At 46.8% G+C, this 23,961-nt stretch overlaps 2 protein-coding genes across 4 annotated transcripts in view; one reads left to right on the top strand and one right to left on the bottom strand.

The window, feature by feature from the left end:
• SYN1 (synapsin I) overlaps nucleotides 1-23,961 on the top strand; it is a 40,811-nt gene that overhangs the window by 13,341 nt on the left and 3,509 nt on the right. For both annotated transcript variants that reach the window (XM_004689989.2, XM_004689991.2), the window contains exons 6-9: nucleotides 21,843-21,905; nucleotides 22,553-22,695; nucleotides 22,776-22,850; nucleotides 22,947-23,049. In XM_004689989.2, the coding sequence (XP_004690046.1) occupies nucleotides 21,843-21,905; nucleotides 22,553-22,695; nucleotides 22,776-22,850; nucleotides 22,947-23,049 (384 nt within the window). The remainder of the gene's footprint in view (nucleotides 1-21,842; nucleotides 21,906-22,552; nucleotides 22,696-22,775; nucleotides 22,851-22,946; nucleotides 23,050-23,961) is intronic.
• On the bottom strand, nucleotides 13,537-17,513 carry TIMP1 (TIMP metallopeptidase inhibitor 1). 2 transcript variants are annotated; one of them, XM_012730268.1, is made up of 6 exons: nucleotides 17,403-17,513; nucleotides 16,470-16,678; nucleotides 15,351-15,430; nucleotides 15,066-15,192; nucleotides 14,587-14,711; nucleotides 13,537-13,804 (listed from the first exon to the last, which is right to left on the bottom strand). In XM_012730268.1, the coding sequence occupies exons 2-6, from the start codon at nucleotides 16,588-16,590 to the stop codon at nucleotides 13,634-13,636; spliced, it is 624 nt and encodes a 207-aa protein (XP_012585722.1). In that variant the 5' UTR covers nucleotides 16,591-16,678; nucleotides 17,403-17,513; the 3' UTR covers nucleotides 13,537-13,633. The 2 variants fall into 2 exon arrangements, with proteins under 2 accessions (XP_012585722.1, XP_012585723.1); XM_012730269.1 differs by having other exon boundaries at nucleotides 16,470-16,597; nucleotides 17,403-17,512.

Raw genomic sequence — 23,961 nt, 5'->3', positions numbered from 1 at the left:
CCTGTGAGGGCTTATGAGTGCCAAGAATCTACTTGTGTGGTTGCAAGTGTGATTTAAATAACTGATCCTGTTACTTAAAGCATCTCTTCTCACAAGTATTAAAAAGTGAGTTCTAATGTAAATATAACTAATAAATCACATTATAATTACATGTAGAAATCAAGTCATTGTTACTAACGAAATAAAATATTCTTCCTGGTAGAAATATTACCAAGGTTTCAAATCAAGATTGACAATAAAAATTATCAGTAGGAATGTTATGAATTGAATTGTTTACAAATAAAAAAGTTCTGATTATGAATATAAGATATGAGTGCCACAGTTACAAGTAGAGACTGAACCACTGTTACTAATGCCATCAAATTTTACTAATTTTTACAAGTGTTACAAATTATGTTTACTTATATGTATAAAAATCATCACCAGTTTTATGGATTTAGTTGCAAGTATATACTAACATTGATCCAATATTAGCAACTTGGTTAAGTAAACACTGCTACTGATGCTAAAAATTCTTGCCACTATTACATACCATGTTAACTGATAGAAGTTGATGGTGTTCTGAGTTAAGTTAATTTACAGATAAAGATCAAACATTTGTTTTTTGCAATCCAATTTGTTTATCATTATTATTATTCCACATCCTTTGAGAGAGAGAGTACAGTTGACTACTTAAGAGCATGGACTCAGTAGCTGGAATTTCTGTATAGGAATCAGAAACCCATAACTTGTTAGCTTCTTAAAATAGGGGTCCTTGCCTAAATGCTCTGTACTGCAATTTACCCATCTGCAGAATGTAACAGCAGTTCTTGTTTCACAGAGTTGATGTGAGGTTTATATTATTTAATGCATGTAAAATGGTTAGAACAGTGCATCTGGTACATAGTAATTGATATCTAAGTATTGATGGAATTTCCCTCTATTCCTTGTTTGATGAGTGTTTTTATCATGAAAGAATATTGGACTTTTTATGTTTACTGATATGATGATGTGGTTTTTGTCCTTTATTCAGTGGATAAAGGAAATTACATTAATTGATTTTCATGCCAGTTGAAACATGCTTGCATTCTTAAGTTGAACCCTATTTGGTCATGATGTAGAATCTTTTTCACGTGTTCAATGATTCCTTCTGCTAATATTTTGTTATGAATTATGGTATCTGTTGTGAATTATGGAATTATAGTAATAAGACAGCATGCTTTGTCTGATTTTGGTATCAGAGCAACACTAACCTCATAGAATGAATTGGACAGTATTCCCTCCTCTTCTATCTTTTGTAAGAGTTTGTGAAGGATTGCTGTTAATTCATTTTAAGTGTTCGATAGAATTCACTGGTGAAGACACGTGATCCTGGGCATTTCTATGTGGAAAATCCTTTTTTTTTACTTATTCAATCTCTTTATATTATAAATCTGTTCCAATTTTCTATTTCTTCTTGAGTCACTTTTGGTAGTTTCTATCTTCTAGGAATTTGTCAGTTTCATCTAGGTTTTTCTAATTTCTTGACATATTGTTGTTCATAGTATTATCTTACAGTCCTTTCTATTTCTGTAAAGTTAATAGTTATGTTCCTTCTTTTATTCCTGATTTTAATGATTAGTTAACTCTTTTTTCTTAGTTCAAAGGCTTATCAATTTTATTTATCTTTTCAAACAACCAATTCTTGGCTTACTTGTTTTTCTTTATCAGTTTTCTATTCTCTATTTCCTTTGTTTCTACTTTAATTTTTTACTTCTTCCATTCTTCTTGCTTCTAGTTTCCCAAGTTTGAAAATTGATTATTGATTTTATATACCTATACATACAGATTTACAAGTATGAATTTCCCTTTAAGCAGCATTTTTTCTGCATCCCTTAAGTTTTGGTATGTTTTCACTTTTATTCATCTCAAAGTGGCTTCTGATTTCCTTGCTAATATCTTTGAGCCATTAGGGCTTAGGAACATGTTGCTTTACTTTACTTTACTTCCACATATTTGTGAATTCCTCAATTTTCCTTCTGTTCTCTCTTTCACCTTTTTTCTCTTCTCTCTATTGGGACTTGGATTATGTTGATATGCTTGATGGTGTTCCATGGGTCTCTGAGAATCTGTTCTTTTTTCCCCCTTTCTATTGCTCAGGTTAGATAATCTCAGTTGAATGTTCTGCAAGATTGCTGATTCATCCTCTGCCAGCTCAGATGTACTGTTGAGCCTTTCTAGTGAATTTCCCATTTTAGTTAGTGTTTTTCAATTTCAAAATTTCTATTTTTTATAATTTCTAGCTCTATGTTAGAACATTATTCTCATCTCTTCACTTAGTTTCAGACAAGGTTTGCTTTAGTTCTTTGAAAATTATCTAAATTGTTTGCTTATAGTCTATTAATTCCAACATCCGTGCTTCCTCAGGGGGCAATGTCTATTGACTGCTTTATATTTCTGTGTTTGGGAAATGTTGCATGTCTCACAGATTTTTGTTGGAAACTGGACTGTTTAAATAATACAATAGGCAACTCTGGATATCAGATCCTCCCCACTCCTTGGAGTTTGTTTTTGTTGCTCTGTTTTTCTTTTTTTAGTGATTTTCCTGAGTCTGTTAATAATTGTTTGTCATAAAGTTTTTGTATATGGCCACCAAAACCTCTGTTCCTTTAATTAGTGGTCAGCTAACATTGGACAGATATTTGTTAAAATGCCTGTAACAAAGTAAGTCTCCCAACCTTTGTGATGGACTGTGTGCATGCTGAGTGGTACATGTCCTCAATGCTTAGACAGGCTGCTCACAATTTTGCGTTAGTCCTCACTTCCTGCTTGTACAGAGCCTCAGTCAGAGAATTTGGGTATGCATACAGCCTATGCATTGTTGATGCTTTCTGGGTCCCTAAGAATACTTCAGATCTCCTTACCCAACTTTTCCTGTTAAGTTTGTTGGCTACCTTGTTTTTTGCTGACTCAAATAAGTTTTAGTTTAAACAATTGCTGCTAAATATTTTTTGAAAAGTATCCCCAGGGAAAGCTGTTGATACTGGGTGGACTCTAAGACAGGTCAAAAGGACAGAAGTCTCATGATGAAACCTTCTAGAAAAATGCCAGAAAGATCAAATAAAGATGATTCCCCAGGGATGGTAATTTTCAGGGAATTTCACCCTGTCCTAGTTTCTTTAGTGGTAGTTAGACTACTTGTTTCCTCAGAATTTCAAGACTGTTGATTTGATAGACACCTGTGAAGAGGGAGAAGGGAATGGGAACAGGGAAAGTTCAAATGCCACAGAATTTACTGTCCTACTGAGATTCAACCAGTTTTTAAAAATAAATGCTTTCTAAATTGTAACCTTTTGGCCAGTTTCTAGAGTTCTGACAAAGTTGATTCTGACTAATTTTGCCAGTATTCTCATTGCTTTTACAGAGGAGAGAATTTTTATATTTTTTTGATTCTAGCATTTTTGCTGACATCACCTCCAGACATACCTTGTTCTTTCTCATTCCCCAGACCTAGGGCAATGGCATTTCAAAGAGAAGATCTGAGAGCTAGATATACTCTTCACTGCTAGGAAGACCTTGTTTCTAACTACAGAACTAGGAAAGTTCATACATATGAAATATGGTCATGCTAATACCTCTGATTCTAATTAACACATCACAGGTTTCCTCCTAGCCTTCCTGCATTCTATCTTTATATTTCTCTTCTCTTAACAGCAACAGTCCTAACCTGCAACATCAATATATTTACTTATTTGGGCAATCCTACAATATATAGAAAGTATTTGTAGAATCTGAACGTACCATTTGAAAAACAAGACTGCTAACAGACTTTGAGGTTTGTTTGCCCTTTTTATATCTTTAGATGAGGGCAGTCAAAGAACTATATTTAAAAAATCACATGGGTTAGTTCATTTTATTCTTATTCAGTATTCATTTTATTTCTAATACAGTTTTTTTGTCTTTCTATGAACTTTTAGTTTTATCCCTCTGATGCTGATTTAATTTCACATTTTTAATTGTAAAACATTAGCACGACTCCAAAAGTCAAAATCTAAAAGGGAATACATAAAGTTTAAAACCTAGGTAAAATGAAAAAGTTCTTTGAGAAACAAAGTTAACCAAAATTAGAACTTAACAGATCAACTTACATAAAAGAAGTAGATAAAGTTATTAAGGAGTTACCCCATTAAAAAAAGCATCAAGCCCAGATCATTTCACAGGGGAAGGCTACCAAATTGTTGGAGATCAATTAATCCCAATGTCATATAAGTTGTTCTAGGGAACAGAAAAGTAAGAGAAACTTCCACATTATTTTTCTAAAACAATTATAGCATTGATAAGAGGAATCATAGACAATTTCATCTATGAATAGCAATGAAAACTACTAAATAAAATATTAGCAAGTGAGTTCAAAACTGCATTAATAACCAAGTGAGTTTTCTTCTGGGAATAAAAGGGTGGTTTATTATGGGTAATTTATTAATATGATGCAACACATTAATAGATCTGAGAAAATTATATGCTCTTTTCCATATTTAAAGTCTCTGACAAAATTCAATACCCAATCTGATAAAAATCATTCAAAAATCAACTGATATCTCTTTAACATGATAAAAATGTGTACCTCAAACCTAAAGTTATCATCAAATCCATACGATAATATTAAAGGCATTGGGCATCCCTGGTGATGGAAGGGGTTAAGTCTCAGCACTGTGAAGCTATTGGCAGCCATTGCAGGCAACCACTGCAGCCTCAGTTCAATCCCTTGCTAGGGAGCTGCCCCACATGGCATAACAGACCTCTCCTGTCTCCCCCACTGCTCCCCTTAGCACTGTATTTCAGTAGATCCACCTATTCTGTTCCTCACTCTGTCTCTGGTGAATCCTTTTACACCCCCCCACCCCCCACACCTCTAGACTATGCCTTAGTTCTTGTGTGCATAAATAAATAAATAAATCTTTTTAAAAAATCTATTTATGTATAAAGAACTGGGGTACAGGTCAGAGGTGCAGGGGTGGTAAGATGATTCACCAGAGACAGAGTGGGAGCAGAACAGGCAGATTGACAAAGTACACAGCTGAGGGGAGCAGCAGGCAGTTCAGGAGAGGTCTGCTGTGTTATGTGGGTCACTCCATGGCCAGGGATTGAATTTGTGTTGAAGCAACTACAGCTTCCTAGTGCTGTGTTTTACCCTTTGCGCCACCAAAGAGGGCCCATAAATCTTTTAAAAAATATTGAAGGCAATTCTACTATGACCAAGAATAAGGCAAAATGCCCACTTTCTCCATTCCTGTCCAACATTATACTAGGAGGTATTAGATCAATGCAATTAGCCTAGGAAAAACAAATACACACACACACACACACACACACACACATATATATGTGGTAAAGAGGGCATAAAATATTTCTAGTTATAAATAATATGAAAATGTGCCTGGAAATCCCCTACAGAACTTATAGTAAAGCTAATTCAAATAATAAAAGAATTCAATAATATTGAATATAAAATAAACACACAGAAGTCAGTAGTTTTCATATATACAAAAATAACAAGATAATAATGTAATGGAAGAAAAAGCCCATTTATTATAACAGGAAAAAAAAGACAAAAAACTTGGCCAACAAATAAGTGCAATAAATAAGGAACAATTTTAAATCCAGACGCAAAGATAAATCCAAAGGTACACTTAACAAATGGGAAGTCAGCCCTCGTTCTTGGATAGGATGAGTTAATATCTTAAAGATGTCAGCTCCCCTTCTTAGGCCTTTATTTAATTTATAAATTTAATGTGGTTCCTCAAAATATACCCGTAAGTTTTTATCTTCAGCTGGATGGGTTGTTAGTAAAATTAAGATGGGAAAGCAAACGTGCAGGAATAAAACCAGGAAAACCCAGAAAAAGAAAAGCTGGTGGGGGCGTGTTGAGGGGGGTGTTGGGGAGGGGAATGACCAGCTCTACCAGCCTACAGGGAACCTAAAGCCTCCACCAGCAAACATATTATGAACCTTTTTCCAATTCATACAGTAAAATATTGACACGTGGACAGGCAGACTGACAAATTAAAAGAAGAAAAAGGAAAAGTCCAAATATAGATTCAGGTACATCTAGAAATTTAGTGGATGATAAACGTGCAGCCTTTGTTTTTGACTCTGAAATTCTGCATTGTCTGAAACTGATTTCCTCTTTTTAAGGCCCTCTTACAAACACCTTTATTACATGTATCCTTTAACATTTCCCCACATGCATTACAGAATAGTCATCACATCCATCTTACATAACACTGTTCTCAGCATAGCAGGCAGGTAGCTTTATTATGTGTTCTTTGAAACGGATTTTCATACACCGTGTGAAGTAGGTAGGAAGGGACGGATCCAGTTTCATCTTTTGCCTTATAGCTACCCTTTTTTCCCTACTAATCTCCCATATCACTTCTGTCATATACTAAAAATTCACTCTCTGTCCTAGTCTCTTGGCGGCTTTCTCTATACTTGTACCAATGCAGCACTATCTTAATAACTGTATTTTCTCATTAATTCTTGATAGCCAGTAGGACAGTTATACCCCCTGGCTGTTCTCTAGCTGTGTAGAGGCTATTTTTGTCAGGGACAGAAAGAACAGAACTTCAGAGGCCAGAAAGAAGACAGTTAATGATGGCTAGTGGTGGTAGGGGATGGCAGAGGTGTTAGACTTCCCACTGGCCCGCTTGCTGCCTCCATTTCCTCTTTTGTTCCTCCCCGCCCCAGCCCTCGACTGTGCAGCATACAGGGGCAAGAGGCTAGGTCTGGGTTTGCAGGAACAGTCTTCCCCCACCTTGTACTTTGAAGCTTTAGTGGAAAGCTTGCCCAGCCCCCAACTTGTGACGCAAGACACATTAGACTGCATGAGTCTGCTACCCCAACTATTCCTGACAAGGTTGCAGGCTGCCAGGAGCCCTCAGGGCCCTGCAGCTCAGTGTGTCTAGTTACAGTTGGGGGCAGGGCACATGGGGAGACCCTGTTAAGCTCAGTTTGACTTCTTTTAACTCCCATTCTGGTGGTCTGCTCATCTGGTGATCTACTTAAATTGTGCAGACCTAGGGGGAGGGCACAGTGGGTAGGAAATTCCACACCCTTGCTACCTGCACTCCAGGTAATTTATGGCTTAGTGCGTATTTCTAGACGGTTCATGATGTGACCCGTAGAGTCTGACCCCAAGACTCTGGGCCCAGGGTCCATGGTTCCTGTTTAATGAGGAAAGAGAAAGCACTTGAGGGTGAGGACCAGAGAGGTTAGGGATGCGGGGATTGTGTGAAGTAGAGAGGGCTGGAATGAGTGAGGAAGTGAAGGGAGGAGTAGGAGAGATAGGTCAGGAGGTTAGGAGAGGTTTCTTTTGAGGGGCTAATTTCAATGCAATACAAGTTCAGAAAGGGGGGCGTATCATAAGTGTGCAGCTCTTGGATTTTCATAAAATTTGAACATATTTCTGTCACCTGCTCCACAGATCACAAAGCAGACATGACCAGATGGATCCCCAGTGCGTAAGAAGTTGATCAGAGCTTTATTTGGGAGGCTTCAGGGGGCCCTTGGGGGAGGCTGATGGGCTTAGCGAGGTTTGTGAATTTGCAGAAGGTGGCCGAGTAGAGTCTGGGCCAAGGCAAGAGGCGTGAGGGAGGACTGAGCCGCAGGCCAGCAGACGTTGGGTCTCCAGGGAAGGCGGCCAAGCTCCTGTCTGCATGTTCTTGCTGGCACTCAGACAAGCAGGTGTCACCCCAGGGACCCGGAATGTGGCTTTGCAGGGTGACAAGGAAGCACCTGGAGCTGGTGCTTCTCCTCGTGGTTTCTGCTCCTAGAAGAAAAGGACAACAGGTGCTAAGGACGGGAGGGCAAGGGCCAGGTGGGGGTGTGCAAATGGGAGTAGGAAAGGTGGGGGAGGCACGAGGAAGAAGGAGCAGGGAGAGAGTGGGGAGCACAGGAGAGCTGAGGACAGGAAAAGGGGAGAGGAAGCAGGGGCAGAAAGAACAGGGAGGACTGGGAAGGGCGAAGCCTTGCCTGGGGCTGTGGGAAGGCTGCGGGTGGGCACACTCAAGGCCCAGTGGTGTGCTTTGTGGTTTCCTGAGATTTGGGAAGCCCCCTCATGTCCTCCTCCTTGAGCGCCTTGCAGGGAAGGACCACTCATTTCCGGAGGTGCAGTTTCCTATCCCTCCGAGAGCCCAGAGGGGTAGACCTGCGGCCATGAGTGGGACTGGACTCCCTTCGTTAGGGCAGACTGACCCCAAGGAGTCCACCCCAGGGATTCAGCCCACCAAGGTAGGGGCAGACTGCTGTGATTGCCTGAAATTGGGAGCATAGTCTCCTGGGGTGGGAGGTCCTTGGTCCTTGTTTTGTTCCAGGGCTGGGACAGAGGGAGACCTGAGGGTCAGGAGTCCACCTGGGCGGAGACAGGCTGGCTGCCCTGGGATGAGGAATTCCTAAAGAGGGACCTGTCCTCATAGGTGTTACCACGGCTACATGGTAGGTAGACCCAGCCACAGAGCTCTTTGTATTTAGGTTCCTGATCATGAAGGGGGGGGGGGAAGAGAGGACACTGGAACTGGGGAGCATTTATGGAGTGAGTGTCTGGGGTCTTAAGTGTTGTATCAGTAGCTTTGGGGCCTCAGAGACCCACCCTACTCCAGAACAAGGTCAGGACTTATATTTTGGTGGGGAGACAAGTGAGGGAAAGAATGGGCAGGATATCCTGGTGATTTGAACTCATGATGCTGCATATCTAACTGAGGATGCATGCCCTAGGAGTTAAGCCACAAAGACTAAGGGTAGGAGAAATTTATCAGGGAACCCTTGGGGTCCAGGCATTCAAGATGTTCTGCATCCATAATTCTTTGGGGGTAAAAGTCTGCACAGCACCTTCCATCCAGACTCTACCACCTCAGGGGGCATTATTGAACCTCTGGAACCTTAGTACCATGTCTGAGTTACAGGTAGTGTTGAGTTATGGCTAGTAATGCCTGAAGGCTCCCCCAGTGACAGATGTGGACAGAGCCAGGAGCAAAGCAGGGAGCACCAGGAGGGCAGGATTTATGGTAGGGGCCTGAGGGTCGCAAGAGGGGAAGTTGAAGCATGACCTCAACCCAGTCCAGTGCACCCCCAATCCGGAGAGGATTCAAGGAACATCTATCCAACATTGCTGCTTTCTGGGAGCCCCGGGCCTGGGGGAGGCCCCTGTGGTGTGCTGAGGGCTAGGACACTGAGTCTGGGGCCCCAGTACCAGAGGTCCCATCTCCATCCATCATAGCTACAGCTCTCTACAAAGGCTCAGCAAGCTTAGTGGAGGATAAACAGCCAACAACAGGGAGGTACACTCGGGTGTGTGAATATTTATTTACTCCTTTAAGAGATCATACCTGGGCCCTCCCTGGTGGCGCAGCGGGTTAAAGCACTGCACTGAGAAACTAAAGCCACTTCCGCATGAGTTCGATCCCCGCCTGCCCCGGAGGTGACCACATGGCGTGGCAGACCTCTCCTGGCCCGCCCGCTGCTCCCCTCAGCAGTGTACTTCCACGATTTCCCTGTTCTGCTCCCCACTCTGTCTCTGGTGAGGCCTCTCACCCTCCGCATCTCTGGCCTGTACCCCAGTTATGTATGAATAAATAAAATAAATCTTATAAAAAAAAAAGAGATCATACCTGCAGCCTTCTACTGGAGTGGAGCTTGGGAGTATATCTGGGGTCCCAACAGTTTCTGGTGTAGACTTTCATTCTTCTTTAATAGAAAAAAAAACACCTCTACCTGTACCCCTACATTGAGAGAGAACGTGTACCCTGATCATTTCCTTTTGCATGGGCTCTGCAGTGAAATGGGGATTTCGCCACCACTGGCATAGAAGGCATTCAGGGATGGGTAGTGAGAGTAGATGCCAGTCACTATTGATAAAAGAAAGCGTTGGTCTTATTATAGGAAGCTACTTCCTCATCTGTCGTGAGGGTGGGGAGTGATGTTTCAACACATGAGGAGCTGTTCCAACAGGGAGATTTTTCCAATTGGAAATATCACAAGTGGAGGAATGTATCAGTGGGGGTTGATCAATAGGGCCTATATGGATGGGTGGGGTTTTATGAATGAAGATATTTTCACATGGGCTTAATCAAATGAGAGATATCAGTTATGGGTATTTCTGAATGGGAAGATTTGATAATGGAGTTCATCAGTGAGAACATTTGTTAGGCATCTCTGAATGGGGCATATGCCAGTGGTCATGATGTGTGCATGGGGAGATTTGCTGATGGAAATTATGTCACAGGAAGCTATTTATGAATAGAGAGATGTGTCAGTGAGTGGTCAGTTGGAGCTATGCTAGTAAATGGGTAGCTATGAAGAGAGGTATTTTCACTAGGATCCATCAGGGGGCGATAGAGTGCTGCCGGCCGTTGGTGAACCGGGAGATTTCGTCTGTGGGGATGTCAATGGGGATATGTCGAAGGATATTTATTAAAAAGGAGGTAACTCAACAGGGGTTTTTTTAGTGGGATACTTAGGGGAAAGAGAATCTGTACAATAAGGAGAGAGGACTTTTCGAAGAAAGAATTTTCCAAAAGACCTGTCACCTGTAGTCTTGACAGCAGTAGAGATTTATAAATGTGGTTTGTAAATCCGCAGTAAGGACTTCACAGCAGGGAATGTTGTCACTGGAGTCCAGGAGGGGTGTCTTCAGAAGTCTTTGTCAGTGGGGAGGTTTGCACCCTGGAAATCTGTGTACAAGTAGCAGGGTAACAAAAGCATTACAAATGAGCATATTAAATATTTATAATGTCTCTGGGGGATATTATCAGGATCACAAGTTAAACGAAGGTTTCCAGGATACATGGAATTATTACAGTACTACATGTTATGTATGTTTTATTACACATTATCCATTATTTTCAGCATCGTAAATGATCCCTAATGTCAAACGTTACCTGAAATATTGTAAATAATTACTGATAAGATTGATCACTACTAGAATTGTATATTAAATTATATTGATCACTACTAGAATTGTATATTAAACCATAACTATTAGCAGTAACAAGTCACACTTTTTAAAAATTTATATATTTTTTACATTATTCTTCATTTGTGCATTTTTTCAACTTGGTTGTGATCCCCGTGGACTTCCCACCACCACTTCACCCAGGTGCCATCACCATAATCCCGTGTACTCTCCTGACCCCCATTTTGGCCTTGTTCCCTTCTCCTCCCCCATAGAGTGTCTCTGGTTTGTAGTTGTTAGCTGATGTTCTTTTTTTTACATATATTTTAAAAAAATTACTTATTTATGCATACAAGAACTGGGGTACAGGCCAGAGGTGCAGGGGCGGTGAGAGGATTCACCAGAGACAGAGTGGGGAGCAGAACAGGGAGATCTACTGAAATACACTGCTGAGGGGAGCAGCGGGTGAGACAGGAGAGGTCTGCTGCACCATGTGGGTCACCCCCCTGGCCAGGGATCAAACTCACGTTGCAGTGGCTGTGGATTGCTTCATAGTGCTGTGCTTTAACCCATTGTGTCACCAGAGAGGGTCCACACAACTTATGGTTCTTAAGTGCTATGTGTCTGACACTGTTCTGGACATTTCATGCTCACACTGGCCGCAGGAGTTAGGATTCCTTTTGTATCTCTCTTACAGATGTGGAAACTGCAGTAACATGAGTCTATAGAGGTAACATGATTTTCCCAAGGACACAGAGTTAGGATACGAAAGGGGCATGATTTGAATGCACATGGCCTGGCTCCTGGTTCATGTTCATCATTATGCTACATTACGTGTCTAGAGATGAAATCACTGTTACAAATATTACACATTAAGTTATTGCTGTGAGAATTTCATGTGTTTTGACCTGAGAAAATACCCTAGGCAGGAGCACACCCATCAGCATCCTACAACCCTAGAACAGTTCTCTGAAGGATTCTGGGTCAAGACAGTCAAGTCCACATTTGAAGCTCGGGTGAGGGAAGGGCTAGCCCCCAGGTGACCTGTTGAGCTCCCCGTGCTGCACACCTCACAGAGCTGTCACCCCCACATGCTTCCTCTCAGCCACTGATCAGTCTCTTCCAAGCAAAGATTCACACATTGACTTGTGGAAGACTGGGGTGAGGACAGGAAAGCATTACTCACCTTAATGGATTTTCTAGAAGGGAAAGTGGAAGGAAGTGTAGTGATTCCAGGACTACCGACACTCTCCAGGAGATCCCGTCAGAGTCTGGGGAAGGTGGCGTGTTCTGAACAGCCCTGTCCGTAAAACACTGGTTCCTGGCTCAAGGAACCACTTGCAGGTGGGCAGGTCAGCAGAAGAATAGCCTGCACACTGGGTTCCATCCTTCCCTGCCCCGAATTGCACCTTCCTCTCAGGAGCTAAAATAGCCGAGGTTCAGGGAACAGGTGGGCCCAGTAAACAGTGCAGGGAGCTGGTACCAGTGTTCAGTGCACTGCCAGGAGCCGCAACACTCTTGCAGGCTGCTGAAGCAATAGCAACTGAGCCACTGGGGCCAAGCCAGGGCCCAGGCCCTGTCCCTACAGTTGTACCTATCAGCAAGGGCTTCCACTTGCTTGTGTCCACGAGGTTCAGGTCCTCCCAGAGCATCATCAAAGTGGCACACTAACGTAGAATTGTTGCTGCAGCGGGCATCTCCTGCATTGTGTGCTCACCTCCACCTATCCTGATCCTTGGGCCCAGGGGGAGCCTCCTAAGTATGCCAAAGGCTCTGAGACAGGGAGACATGGGATCCAGGGGCCTATAGTTTTTGACCCAGAATTCCCTGCAGACTCGGGTTCTTAATGGCAGGAGCAGGGGCTAGTGTGCTCGGAGAGAACCTGGGGTCCTTTCTGAGGAAGATAGATTGGGGCCCTTCTCCAGGCAGATGCAGGTCAACAGGACACCTGAAGTTTCTATTGACTGTATCAATCTCAAATTCTGGTTCCAAGACCTCACCTGAGTCAGAAGTGGAAGGGGCAGGAACCAGGGCATGGGAAGCGCCCAGCAGCCTGGGCCTCAGCTATAGGAGCAGGAAGGGCAAAGGAAAGGCGTGCTTGGGAGGTGGGACAGTGTCTGCCACTCAAGGTTGGACAGGAACGATGACCCAGAAAGATGAGGCATGGGTCTCGAGGGCCCAGTTTTGGTAAGGAGACAGCCATGTTGGAAGAGGCTGGTGTGCCTGTCTGGTCTTGGATTTTAAACCTACTTCACTTCAGAGCTGGTCAAAAGAGCGAGGGGGTTAGGAGAGCTGTCTGCCAACTGACAGAGCATTTGTCAGTGAACTTGTCCACTGCAAGGGTTTGTAAATAGAGGGATTTGCCCATACAAGCACTGGAACGATGCATAAACTTGAGAGCCCTGGCAAACTGAAGTACTGAGTAGAAAGATTGGCCAGTAAGTTGAGGTTGGCAGCGCAGATTAAAGCAGCATGACTGGTGTTGCAAGCCCCACTGCTAATGCCAATACCTCAAATTTTATATAAAAAAAAATTCTGTACCCCTTACCCCTCAGCATTAGTCCTGGGGTGCTCCCACCAGGTCACATGAGTTTGTTTCCAAACACGACACAAGGACTCTGCCTGCTGGTGGCAATTCTTTATTTCACTGTCTAGGAGGAAGAGAGTGGAAGTAGAATAAAATGGGTTTGAACGCTGGGCAGGCTGTGGCTCCCCTGGGGGCAGGGTTCAGGCGTCCTTGAATCTCAGGGATTGCCAGGTGCATAGGCCTGGCTCCCGGGACAGGCAAGCGAGGTGGCGGCTCTGGGAACCCTTCTCCGAGCGTCCGAGGAACTGGTCTGTCCACAAGCAGTGAGTGTTGCTTTGCAGTTGGCAGGGGATGGACCTACAGGGAAACACCTAGAAGAGAGGAGGTGGCACATCTCTGAGGGTTTGTCCTCCTGCCCCTCCCCTACAGAGCAGAACCTTCCCCTCCCCAATTTTCATCATTGAGCTACTGGGGAGACTTGGTGTCACCCCATCAGGGCAAAGACTCTAGAAGGCCCTCCCGCTGGAGGGACAGTCACTAGGCTCAGCAAGACGACTTTAGCCAAGGAAAGGATCTGTTTCCCAGAGTGGAGGTTGGAGGGATGGGGGGAAGGTAGGCAAGCCTCTTGGGCAACTGCCCCATAGCAGTAAGAGACAACTAGCCCTCAGAGAACATGGGGGCATCAGGGAACAGCCTTGGAGTAATGAGAAGGGTAAGTGGTGGGGCCATGCACGTGTGCATGCGCGTGCGTGTCTGTGTGCGTGTGTGCGTGCGCGCGTGCGCGTGTGTGTGTAAGGAACAGACACAGAGCAGCAACCCAACATAAGGGTGAGTCGGTGTGTTTGGAAGCAGCACTTTGGGTTCTGGGAGAACATTCCAGGGAAGCAAGAAAAAAATCACAGGGGGTCCAAAGCAGACTGGGTGACTAGAGAATACAGTCACAAGGGAGAGTTAGAGGGAAGAGCGGGGTATCACAGGGCAAGGGGACAACCACAGGTTCTAGGGTAACTGTCTTGGGTTGGGGGGAACAGCAAGAGCTATCAGGGCCATCCCTGGGGTTTCAGGAGCTGTCTCAGCAGGCAGAGAGTAGTGAGGGGGAGCAGGAAAAAAGCCCTGGTCTGGGGAAGAGGCCTGCAGTGGGAGAGGGACTCACTGTGCATTCCTCACAGCCCTCCTTGTAGATCTTGGTGAAGCCCTTGCGCTGAGCAGAGGTCAGCTTGTTCCAGGGAGCCACGAAGCTGCAGGTGGTGATTCGCAGTTGCCCCTCCCACATTTGTCCTGGGGTGGGGGAGAGAAAAGAGGGGGAGTTAGACAAAGAGAGAGCAGAGGGAGAGGAAGAGGAGGAGGGGATCTACAGGGTGGGGAGGGAGAGAGACAGAGAAGGGGGAGGCGGGAGGGAGCAGAAGTGAGAGAGATGCAATAAGCAGTTGCTGATGGGGGCAGGGTGCCTGGCTGACACCCCTGGAGCATAGGCCCAGCTGGGGAAGCCCCTCCGGCTGCATCATCAGACAGGCTGAAATTGGGGCCAGCCCCACTTCCACAGGGCATATTCCCTCTGCGCCTCGCCCTCCCGGTTGCCAAGCAGCAGCTGGGAGCCAGTTGGCCTGGCACAGGGGGAGGCTGGGGCCTCACCAGCGATGAGAAACTCCTCGCTGCGGTTCTGGGACCGGTGTAAGTAGCCACAGACACTCTCCATGGCAGGAGTGTAGATGAACCGGATGTCAGGGGTATTCCTGGAGGCATTAAATCCTTTGAACATCTATCAAAGATAAGGGGGAAGTCTTTTTTACTGACAATCCTCCCACTCATCCTCCCACTAAATTCTCATAGCATCCTTTTGATAACCAGTGGCCACAGGCTTCTGTTTTGACCAGGAGGAAGATGTCTGGAACTGCCAGTGGGGAGCAGGAGAGATACCTTGGTCATCTTGATCTCATAACGCTTGTTTAAGGTGGTCTGGTTGACTTCTGAGATCCCCACGAACTTGGCCCTGATGACTGGGGGGAGGAGGGAGTGAGAAATAAGTCAAATGAACTGCATGAGCAAGTGAAATAAAGTAAAATAATAGTAATAATAATAATAATAGTGTTACTATATATATATATACCCATACATATATATATATAATAGCTAGCAAAGCCCTTTTTAAAAAAAAAAAAAGATTTTTTTAGTGTAGAAGAACTCTGTAGACAGAGTGGGGAGCAGAACAGGCAGACCTACTGAGGTACACTGCTGAGGGGAGCAGAGAGCTGCGCCATGGGTTAGGTCCCTGGCCAGGGATCGAACTCATGCAGTTTCCATAGGCCTTCGCAGTGGTAAGGCTAAGACTTAGGCCCTAGGCCACCAGGGAGGCTCCATTACTAAATAGATTGCTGGATACCAGGTGGGAATGCGCTAAGCCATCCACACATTTGTTAATTCAGTAACTGATCCATCCTATATTGTGTGCTGTGCTTTACCAGGCACTGCTTTAAGGCTTTTCCATATATTCATGATGTTTTCATTCACTCCACAAATATTTTGGAGCGCCTTCTGTGTATCAGGCACTGCTCTGACTATTACAGACATAAGCGTGAACAGAACACAGACGTCCCTTCCCTGACGGAGCACACACTTGTCAGCAGGAGAGAGACAGACAAAATACAAGCAAAATCAGTAAGTCTACGGAATGCTAGAAAGTATTACGTACGATGGGGAATTTCGGAGCTGAGCAAGAGGGACCAGGGATACCAAGAGCTAGCGGGTAAACTTTTACACAGGGTGGTTTGGGAAGGCCACCCCGAGAAAGTCTTCTTCCCCCACCTTGAGACAGCCACCCAGATAGAGCTATGCGGAAGGGTGTACCAGGCAGAGGGGACAAGCCCTGAGGTAGGGTCGAATCTGAAGTTATCAAAAAAGCTTGGGGATGCCAGTGTGCCTAAAACAGAGTCAGGCAGGGCCACGTGGAATTGTTCGAGACTGGGACGTCGTGAATCCTGCTGGCCTGTGAGGGAAGTGAAGCACAGAGTGTCTGGACTGAGTGGGCTGCAGACTCACCGACGTCAGAGTTGCAGAAGGCTGTCTGAGGGTGGGGTGGGGCACAGGTGCAGGCCTTGCTGGGGGCTGTCAGCCACAGCAACATCAGAATGCCGGAGGCCAGGAGTGCAGTGGGGGCCATGGTGGTTCTGCAGAGGTGGAGAGGAGGGGTCAGTGCAGCTGATGTAGGACCTGGGCAGCAGGTCTCTCTTCCTGGCCCCCACACACACCTGGAAGAGGGGTAGGCAACTTCACTTGGCCTGAGAACTTTGAAGAGCCTGGAGGAGGTTGGGGGTCAGGGGTGCTGTGGAATTGAAGAATTGTGGAGTTTGAGCAATTTAGCGGACTGGGTGAGTTGAAGGATTATGGAGCTTTGGTGTTGGCAAATAAAGGGGCTAGGAGAGTTTGAGGATTTAAGGGGCCTGGAGAAAGGAAAAGGTTGAGGAGTTTAAGCAGAAGAAATTGGGGTTTGCAGAGCTGGAGTTTGGGAATTCCAAGGTTGTGCATATTGAGAGTTATAGGAGGTGAAAGAACTAGGGAGGTTCAGAAATTTGGAGGATGTTGGGGGTTTGGGGAATTCGGGATGCTTGAAGGATAAGGGAGAAGAAGAAGTTCTGAGTTTCAGAGATTTAGGCATTTCAGAGTCTGGGGGATTGGGTGCTTGGGGAGTTAGAGGAGGTGCAGGGATTTGGAGGTGTGGGGCTTAGGGAGCAATGACAGGATCTCTCCGGGAACTGGCAGCTTTGGCAGAATCTGTGGCGTTAAAACTCCTGGGTTTGGAGGAGTTTAGAATGGATGTGAAAGGTTCGAAGGAGTTTGGAGCGTGGAGATTGGGGGAGTTCAGACCCCCACCCTCTTCCCCTTGACCAGCCCAGACCCTGGTACCCACGGGCCAGGCTGGGCAGCCTGATGTCTGGCACACAAGCGCCAGCCTGGCTTCCAGCCTTTGCCTACCTCTGCTGTGGCCTCTCCACGCGTCGGGTCCTCCTCGATGGCGGCAGGGCCTGAGCAGCGGAGGATAAATGTCCACTCAAGGGGTGGGGGTGGCGGTGCGGAAACCACAGGCCTCCAGGCTTCCGGGATGCATTACTCATCCGCCCACCAACAGTGGAGGCCAAGGGGCGGGCTGAGCTGTGCCGAAAAGGAGCTTTGCCCTCTTCCCCGCCTCCTCCCGGGCCTCTCCGACCTCCTCCCCCACGCCCTGGCAAGGTCCTCCCAGGCAGCCTTCACGGAGGGCTAACAGGCTGGATCCCCTGGGATCCAGGGGCCTTTCCTAACATCTCCAAACCCTCTCCAATCACCCAAGTCCCCCAAATTCCCCATGGTTGATGCCTGAATTTGTTCATTCCCTCAAGCACATTTATTGTGTACCTACTCTGTGCCACGCGTACACCAAAAAACCAAACAAATCTCTCTCCTGGTAGATCTGGCATTCTACGGAAGAGTAGGGGCGGTGGAGGAACTAAATTCAATAGGAGCAGTGGAGGGAGATAAGGCAAACATGGTGAGGAAACTGAGGCAAGAGAATTTAAGTGACTTACTCAAGATAGGTTAACAAGTGACAGAACTGGAATTTGAGTTCAGGAAGCCTGGAGCCAGAGCCTGGGTCGTAACGCCCTCAAAGACACAGGTAAATGCCAGCATTTATATAGCACAGCTGTGTACCAAGCACCTGGCATAATTCCTCCCACAAGAAGTCTCTGGGGTGGGTCCCCATTTTTACAGAGGAGAAAATACAAGGTGTAGAGGGATTGAAGAACGCTCCCAGGACCACTTGTGTGGCTGCAATTTGAACCTAGGGTAGCTGGCACCAGGGTCTTAACCCAGGCAGGGAACAGCCCTGGCAAGCGGGAAGGGTGAATGTTGGTGTGGAGGGGGAGGTGAATGGTGGTGAGAGAGGCCAGTGAGTCAGTAGAAAATGGATCCCCTCCCATCCTGCCCTGCTCCTTCCCCACCAACCCTCCCACACCCCTGGTGGGGGGTGGGGTGAGGCAATCCCTGCCCACCAGCTTCCAGATGCTGCCTGGGGTCCTGGGAAAGGGCTCTGAGGGTTCATTAATGTCCTTTCTTATTATTTTTAAAAATGTATTTGTTTATGCATACAAGGACTAGAGTGTAGGCCAGAGATGGGTGTGTGTGTGTGTGAGAGAGAGAGGGGATTCACCAGCAACAGAGTGGGGAGCAGAACAAGCAGATCTACTGAATCACACTGCTGAGGGGAGCAGACAGCAGAGGTCTGTTGTGCCAGTTGGGTCACCTCCCTGGCTGGGGATCGAACTTGTGCTGCAGTGACTGCCAATAGCTTCATCGTGATGCTTCTTAACCTCTTACACCACCAGGAAGGCCTGATATCCTTTCTTAGCTCAGAGAGGACAGACCATAATGATGATGGCAGTGATAATAGCAGTACTTATTGAGCACTTACTGTATATGCTGCCTAAAGGCTTTGTGTAAATTATCTCATTCAGTCTCCAAGACTCCCTTGTTAGTTAAAAAAGTTTCATTACCTCGGGCAAGTTAGCCTAATCAAAACACCACTGCCAAACCAGAAGCATCTAGAGAGTGTTCATTAGGTGTAGGGCACTGTTCTAAAATCTTTGTAAGTATGTCACAGTCAATCCCATTACCTCCTTGGTAATAAATGTTGGCTAATGAAGGGGTGATACACCAATAAAAATAATGGTACCCAACACTTTTTCGAAGATTGAAGCTTCCTGCATGCCACTCACTGTGCTGAGTGTTTTCCCCCAAGGAACTAATTTGTTTCTCCTGATGTCCCTGTGAATTAGACTGTTCCTATTCTTATTACATGGATAAGAAAACCGAGACACGCACATTGGGTGAGTGACCTGACCAGGAATGAGAGTGAAGAAATGACTGTGATGGAGGCACTAGCCAAGGTGGGGGTTGAGCAAGCCAGAAATTCTAAGGTGATTGTGAAAGTGGGGGAATGAGAGTGAATGAGACAGGGACTGAGTCAGTGGCCCGGCCAAGGAGAAGTGGGCGTAAAAGGGAAAGTCCTGCTGCAGGCAGCCCCTCGCTGACCTTGCTCTGACGCTGCTCCATGACTCTGAAACCTGAGTCAGCAGAGTTCTGTTGCCTGTCTGCCCATGAGGGGATGTGTCAAGTTGGGCTATTGTGCAGGTTTGGGTCTCATGGAGGGTGTCTGCCTGTGTGTGTGATCATCTGGGATGCTATGAGCCCAGCCGGGGTGTGCAGAGTTTGATGGTCCCGCCAACACACCAAGTACATGGGTCTGCTTGTGCCCTTTGTACAGATCAGAAAACTGAGACATGGAGCGGGCTCCAGTGACCTCCCTGGCGTCCTGCTTGACCTTCAGAAGAGAGGCCAAGATGTAAACCCTGGGCTCCAGGGGATCCCAGAGTGCAGACTCCCTGCACACACACGTGGGAGCATGCACACAGACAGTCTGTGTTCAGGCTTCAGTTGAGAGGCGACGAGAAGGATTCATGAAAACGGGTGCCCAGACACCTGAGGAGAATGTTTCTGCCTCTGAGAGTTGTGTGTGTGTCCTGAGGGGTCTTGTCCTGTGGGTATGTGTGCCATGGGGATCTTGAAGAGCCCTGTGGACATGTGCACAGTGGAAGCACTCCACGGCCACATCTGAGGTGGGTACACCTGGGGACTGGGGGGATGCACAGAGGGAGGAGCAGGCGCCTGGCAATAATGCTCTGTAAACTGTCACGCACTCTCCTCAGAGGAACCTCTGGCCCAGAAGGTTCTTGGCAAATGGCAAGGTTTGTAGTAAACTGTAAAGTGCCTGGTGCACTGGGACAGCCCTGGCAAAATACTTTATAAAGTGCTGTGTGAACTGAGACGCCTTGGTGAATGGCAAAGCACTCAGCAACCTTTATTTTTACAGTGTTGTGTGAACTGAAAGGTCTTCGGCAAGTGGCAAAGTACTTTATAAAGTACTTTACAATAAAGAGTGGCGATTGGTGCCAAGCTCTCTGTAAACTGTAAAGTACCTTCTCAATCTGTGCTGCTTGTGGGAGCTGTATGTGTGCTCCTGTAAAGCAGCACTAGGCTGCACACCCCAGACGTGCTGTTCTCTGTCAGAGGCAATGTGCTCAGCGTTACATCACCGCAGCCCTGGTATTATTGTTCTGGAAAGCCAGCGAGAGGATCCCGGTTCCCCTGTCCCAACAGCACCCCATCATGACGCCAGTCATTTGGGAAATGAGGAAGGTGGGAGTACAGAGGGAGGGTGAGTTCTGAAGGTCAGTCGGTTACCCCCAAGCCTGCTTCCTGTGCCTGTCGGGAACTGCTGCCGCCCAGCCGCCCTCCGGGAAAGGAATGCCATCTCTACCCCGCAGCCAGGCGAGGGAGGGGCGCAACCCCAGTGCCTTTGTGATGTGGGGCTGGACTGGGCCAGCTCGGTCCCCTCGACCCAGCTCAGGCTGGGCAAACACTTGGGATGTATCCCCTGAGTGTGTGCACACTCAGGCAGGAGTGTGGTGGTCATGGAGGCATGTGGGCGTGAGGTAGACGTAGCACGGAGAGCAGGTGTGTCCCCAGATGGACGTTTTGCTTACCTAGGGCTAAGTGGGTTTCTGGGGTCATGCGAATACCTCGGAGCGTGGGTGCCACTGTATGAACTGTGCACCTTTTTGTCTGTCATGGGTGCGCCCAGGAGTGTTGCATGTGTGTCTGAGATTGTGGTCGCAGCGTGGATATGCCCAATTCCACCGTGTGCTGCTGAGGGCTATGACTCTGTATGGCGCTGTGCTATGGGTGTGGGCTAGGAGAGGGGCCTTGTGGGTCGAGTACCTGGCTGGATGAGTGGCTCGGTGGTGGGTCTCTGCAGCCAGTGAGCTGAGCTCTGCTGAGCTCTATGTTGCTCGCAGTTGTCTCTGTCCTGTAGGTCTCGACCGGTGTGAGTATATCGGACCGGTGTGAGTATCTCTGGGTTTGGCTGTATAGATCTGAGTTCTGCATGTGTGTGTGTGTGGGGGGGGGTATGTGCGTGTGGATGACAGTTACATCCAGAGCTGGCTGAGGGATCCAGTTGCTACATGCTCACTACCACACCCCGTGCATGCAACACACACATACTCACTTCTCTATCATGCATCACTGTAAAAACTTTCCCTTTTCCGGCAAAGTCCTCCTCCTCCCCACCCCTTGCCATCTCATGCCTCTGCCTGGGAAAGCAGAGGTGGGAAATCTGGGTGGTGGAGGAACAGGCAGAGTTCTGAGTTCAATTCTGGGCTAGGATGTAGTGTGTGAGCCCCAGCCCCGGCCTGTCTCTGACCCACTTTTTCTGGGAAATGGCTCATAAAGTGTCTCCTGCTGGATGGGTGCCCCTAAGCACCACCCCCACCCTGGCAATCTGCCTTCTGGCCTGATCATACCGTCTTTCCCTCCTATCAGCTCAGCAGCACAACATACCCTGTGGTTGTGAAGATGGGGCATGCGCACTCTGGGATGGGCAAGGTGAGTCCCCTGCTGGGTACCTATGTGCACTTCTGAGGGTGCATGTTTCTGACGTCACGTACATGCAAGCAGAAGTGTATCTGTGCATCCCACGCGTGCACACCAGTAATCCTGTGGGTTGTGTCTTGCTGTAGTCTTTATCTTCTTGTATTCCCCCCCTTATGGGCAGTTGCCTCTGTTGACCCAATTTCCTCTGGGCATTCAGCCAGTTTTACTCATCCTGTGGTTGCCCTGTGTCTGTGTGGGCCTGAACACCTCCACATTGGGTACACACAATGTATTTCGCATTCAGGGCCTTGGGATTTTGTCACTGTAAAATGCAGCAGGCAGACTTGTAATTTGTAATTTGTGTATGTTTGCATATTGTATTCAACTGATTTTGGGCCTGCGGGCCCATCTGTATCACTGCATAGGCACTCAGCTTCGCCATGGCTTTACTGAAATGTGATGCACATACCAGTGGGTGAGCGGTGTTCAGTACGCTCAGAGGTGTATGTGCCTAGCACTGTGTGCACATACACTACCAGGACACTCAGAACTGCATGCTTGAGTGCAAAGGTTTTGAGACCTCAGCTGGTCTGTGTCATCTGCATGCAGCCCCCCGCTACCCAATGCTGCCCCATATCGACCAGGCCCCACTGCCATAGGTTAAAGTGGACAACCAGCATGACTTCCAGGACATCGCAAGCGTCGTGGCACTGACCAAGACGTACGCCACTGCCGAGCCCTTCATTGATGCCAAATATGATGTGCGTGTCCAGAAGATTGGGCAGAACTACAAGGCCTACATGTGAGTGAAGAGAACAAAGCCAGGAGGGGGGCCCTGTCCTATGCAGGCCACGCCCCCTGAGCCTCTCTCTGGTCCCCCAGGAGGACGTCAGTGTCCGGGAACTGGAAGACTAACACGGGCTCTGCGATGCTGGAGCAGATTGCGATGTCTGACAGGTGGGCAGCCTGAACTCAGGTTGGGTGGGGAAGTGAGGATGAGGGGTGGCCACCCAGGCCAGGAACTGACAGCTCTCCCGGTCCACGTCCCGGCAGGTACAAGCTGTGGGTGGACACGTGCTCAGAGATTTTTGGGGGACTGGACATCTGCGCAGTGGAAGCATTGCATGGCAAAGACGGAAGGGACCACATCATTGAGGTGGGTACACCAGGGGGTGGTGGGGGCAGAGGGAGGAGCAGGCGCCTGGCAATAATGCTCTGTAAACTGTCACGCACTCTCCTCAGAAGAACCTCTGGCCCAGAAGGTTCTTGGCAAGTGGCAAGGTATGTAGTAAACTGTAAAGTGCCTGGTGCACTGGGACAGCCCTGGCAAAATACTTTATAAAGTGCTCTGTGAACTGAGATGCCTTGGTGAATGGCAAAGCACTTTATAAACTATGCAGTACATCTTAATAAAGAGTGGTGACTGGTACTAAAGCACTCTGTAAATTGTAAAGTACCTTATAAATTAGGTGGTGTTCGGTGATGAGCAAAGGGCTTTAAAACACTGAAAACGGAACACTAAACTGGGAAGTCCTTTGTTATGGAAGTAAAGTGCTTTCAACATCCTAAAGTTCTTTGTAAACAGTGTTGCCCCTGGTAAATAGTAAGCAGTTTATCAGCTGTAAAATGCCTTGAAAATCCAGACTGCTTTAAATCGGACTGCTTTATCCATGGTAAGCCATTCTGTAAACAAAGGCACCCCTTGAAAACGCGTTCTAAGTCTAAACACACCATATGTCCCACAGCCCTTTGTAAGGGCTTTGTAAAATACATGTGAAGCCACAAAGTTCTTTGTAAAGGATAAAGCATCTAGCAAGCTATACATGGGGTTGGAGACACGTTTTCTGTCAAGGGTCTGACAGCACACATTTTATTTACAACTGGGCGAGCCAGACAGTTTCTGTTGCCACCATTCAACTCCCCCAGCGCAGCCACAGACAACATGGAAATAAGCGCGGCTGTTACTAGAAAACCCTTGTTGATGGACGGGGGATTTAAATTTCATGCACATCTCGAGTATCATGAAGTCTCCTGTTTTCTTTCAACCATCAAAAAGCATACAACTCAT

This window comes from Condylura cristata, unplaced genomic scaffold (genome assembly GCF_000260355.1).
Source record: "Condylura cristata isolate star-nosed mole 26May11 unplaced genomic scaffold, ConCri1.0 scaffold00027, whole genome shotgun sequence".
In the NCBI taxonomy this organism is placed as follows: Eukaryota; Metazoa; Chordata; class Mammalia; order Eulipotyphla; family Talpidae; genus Condylura; species Condylura cristata.
This window is presented reverse-complemented; position numbering and strand designations above follow the sequence as displayed.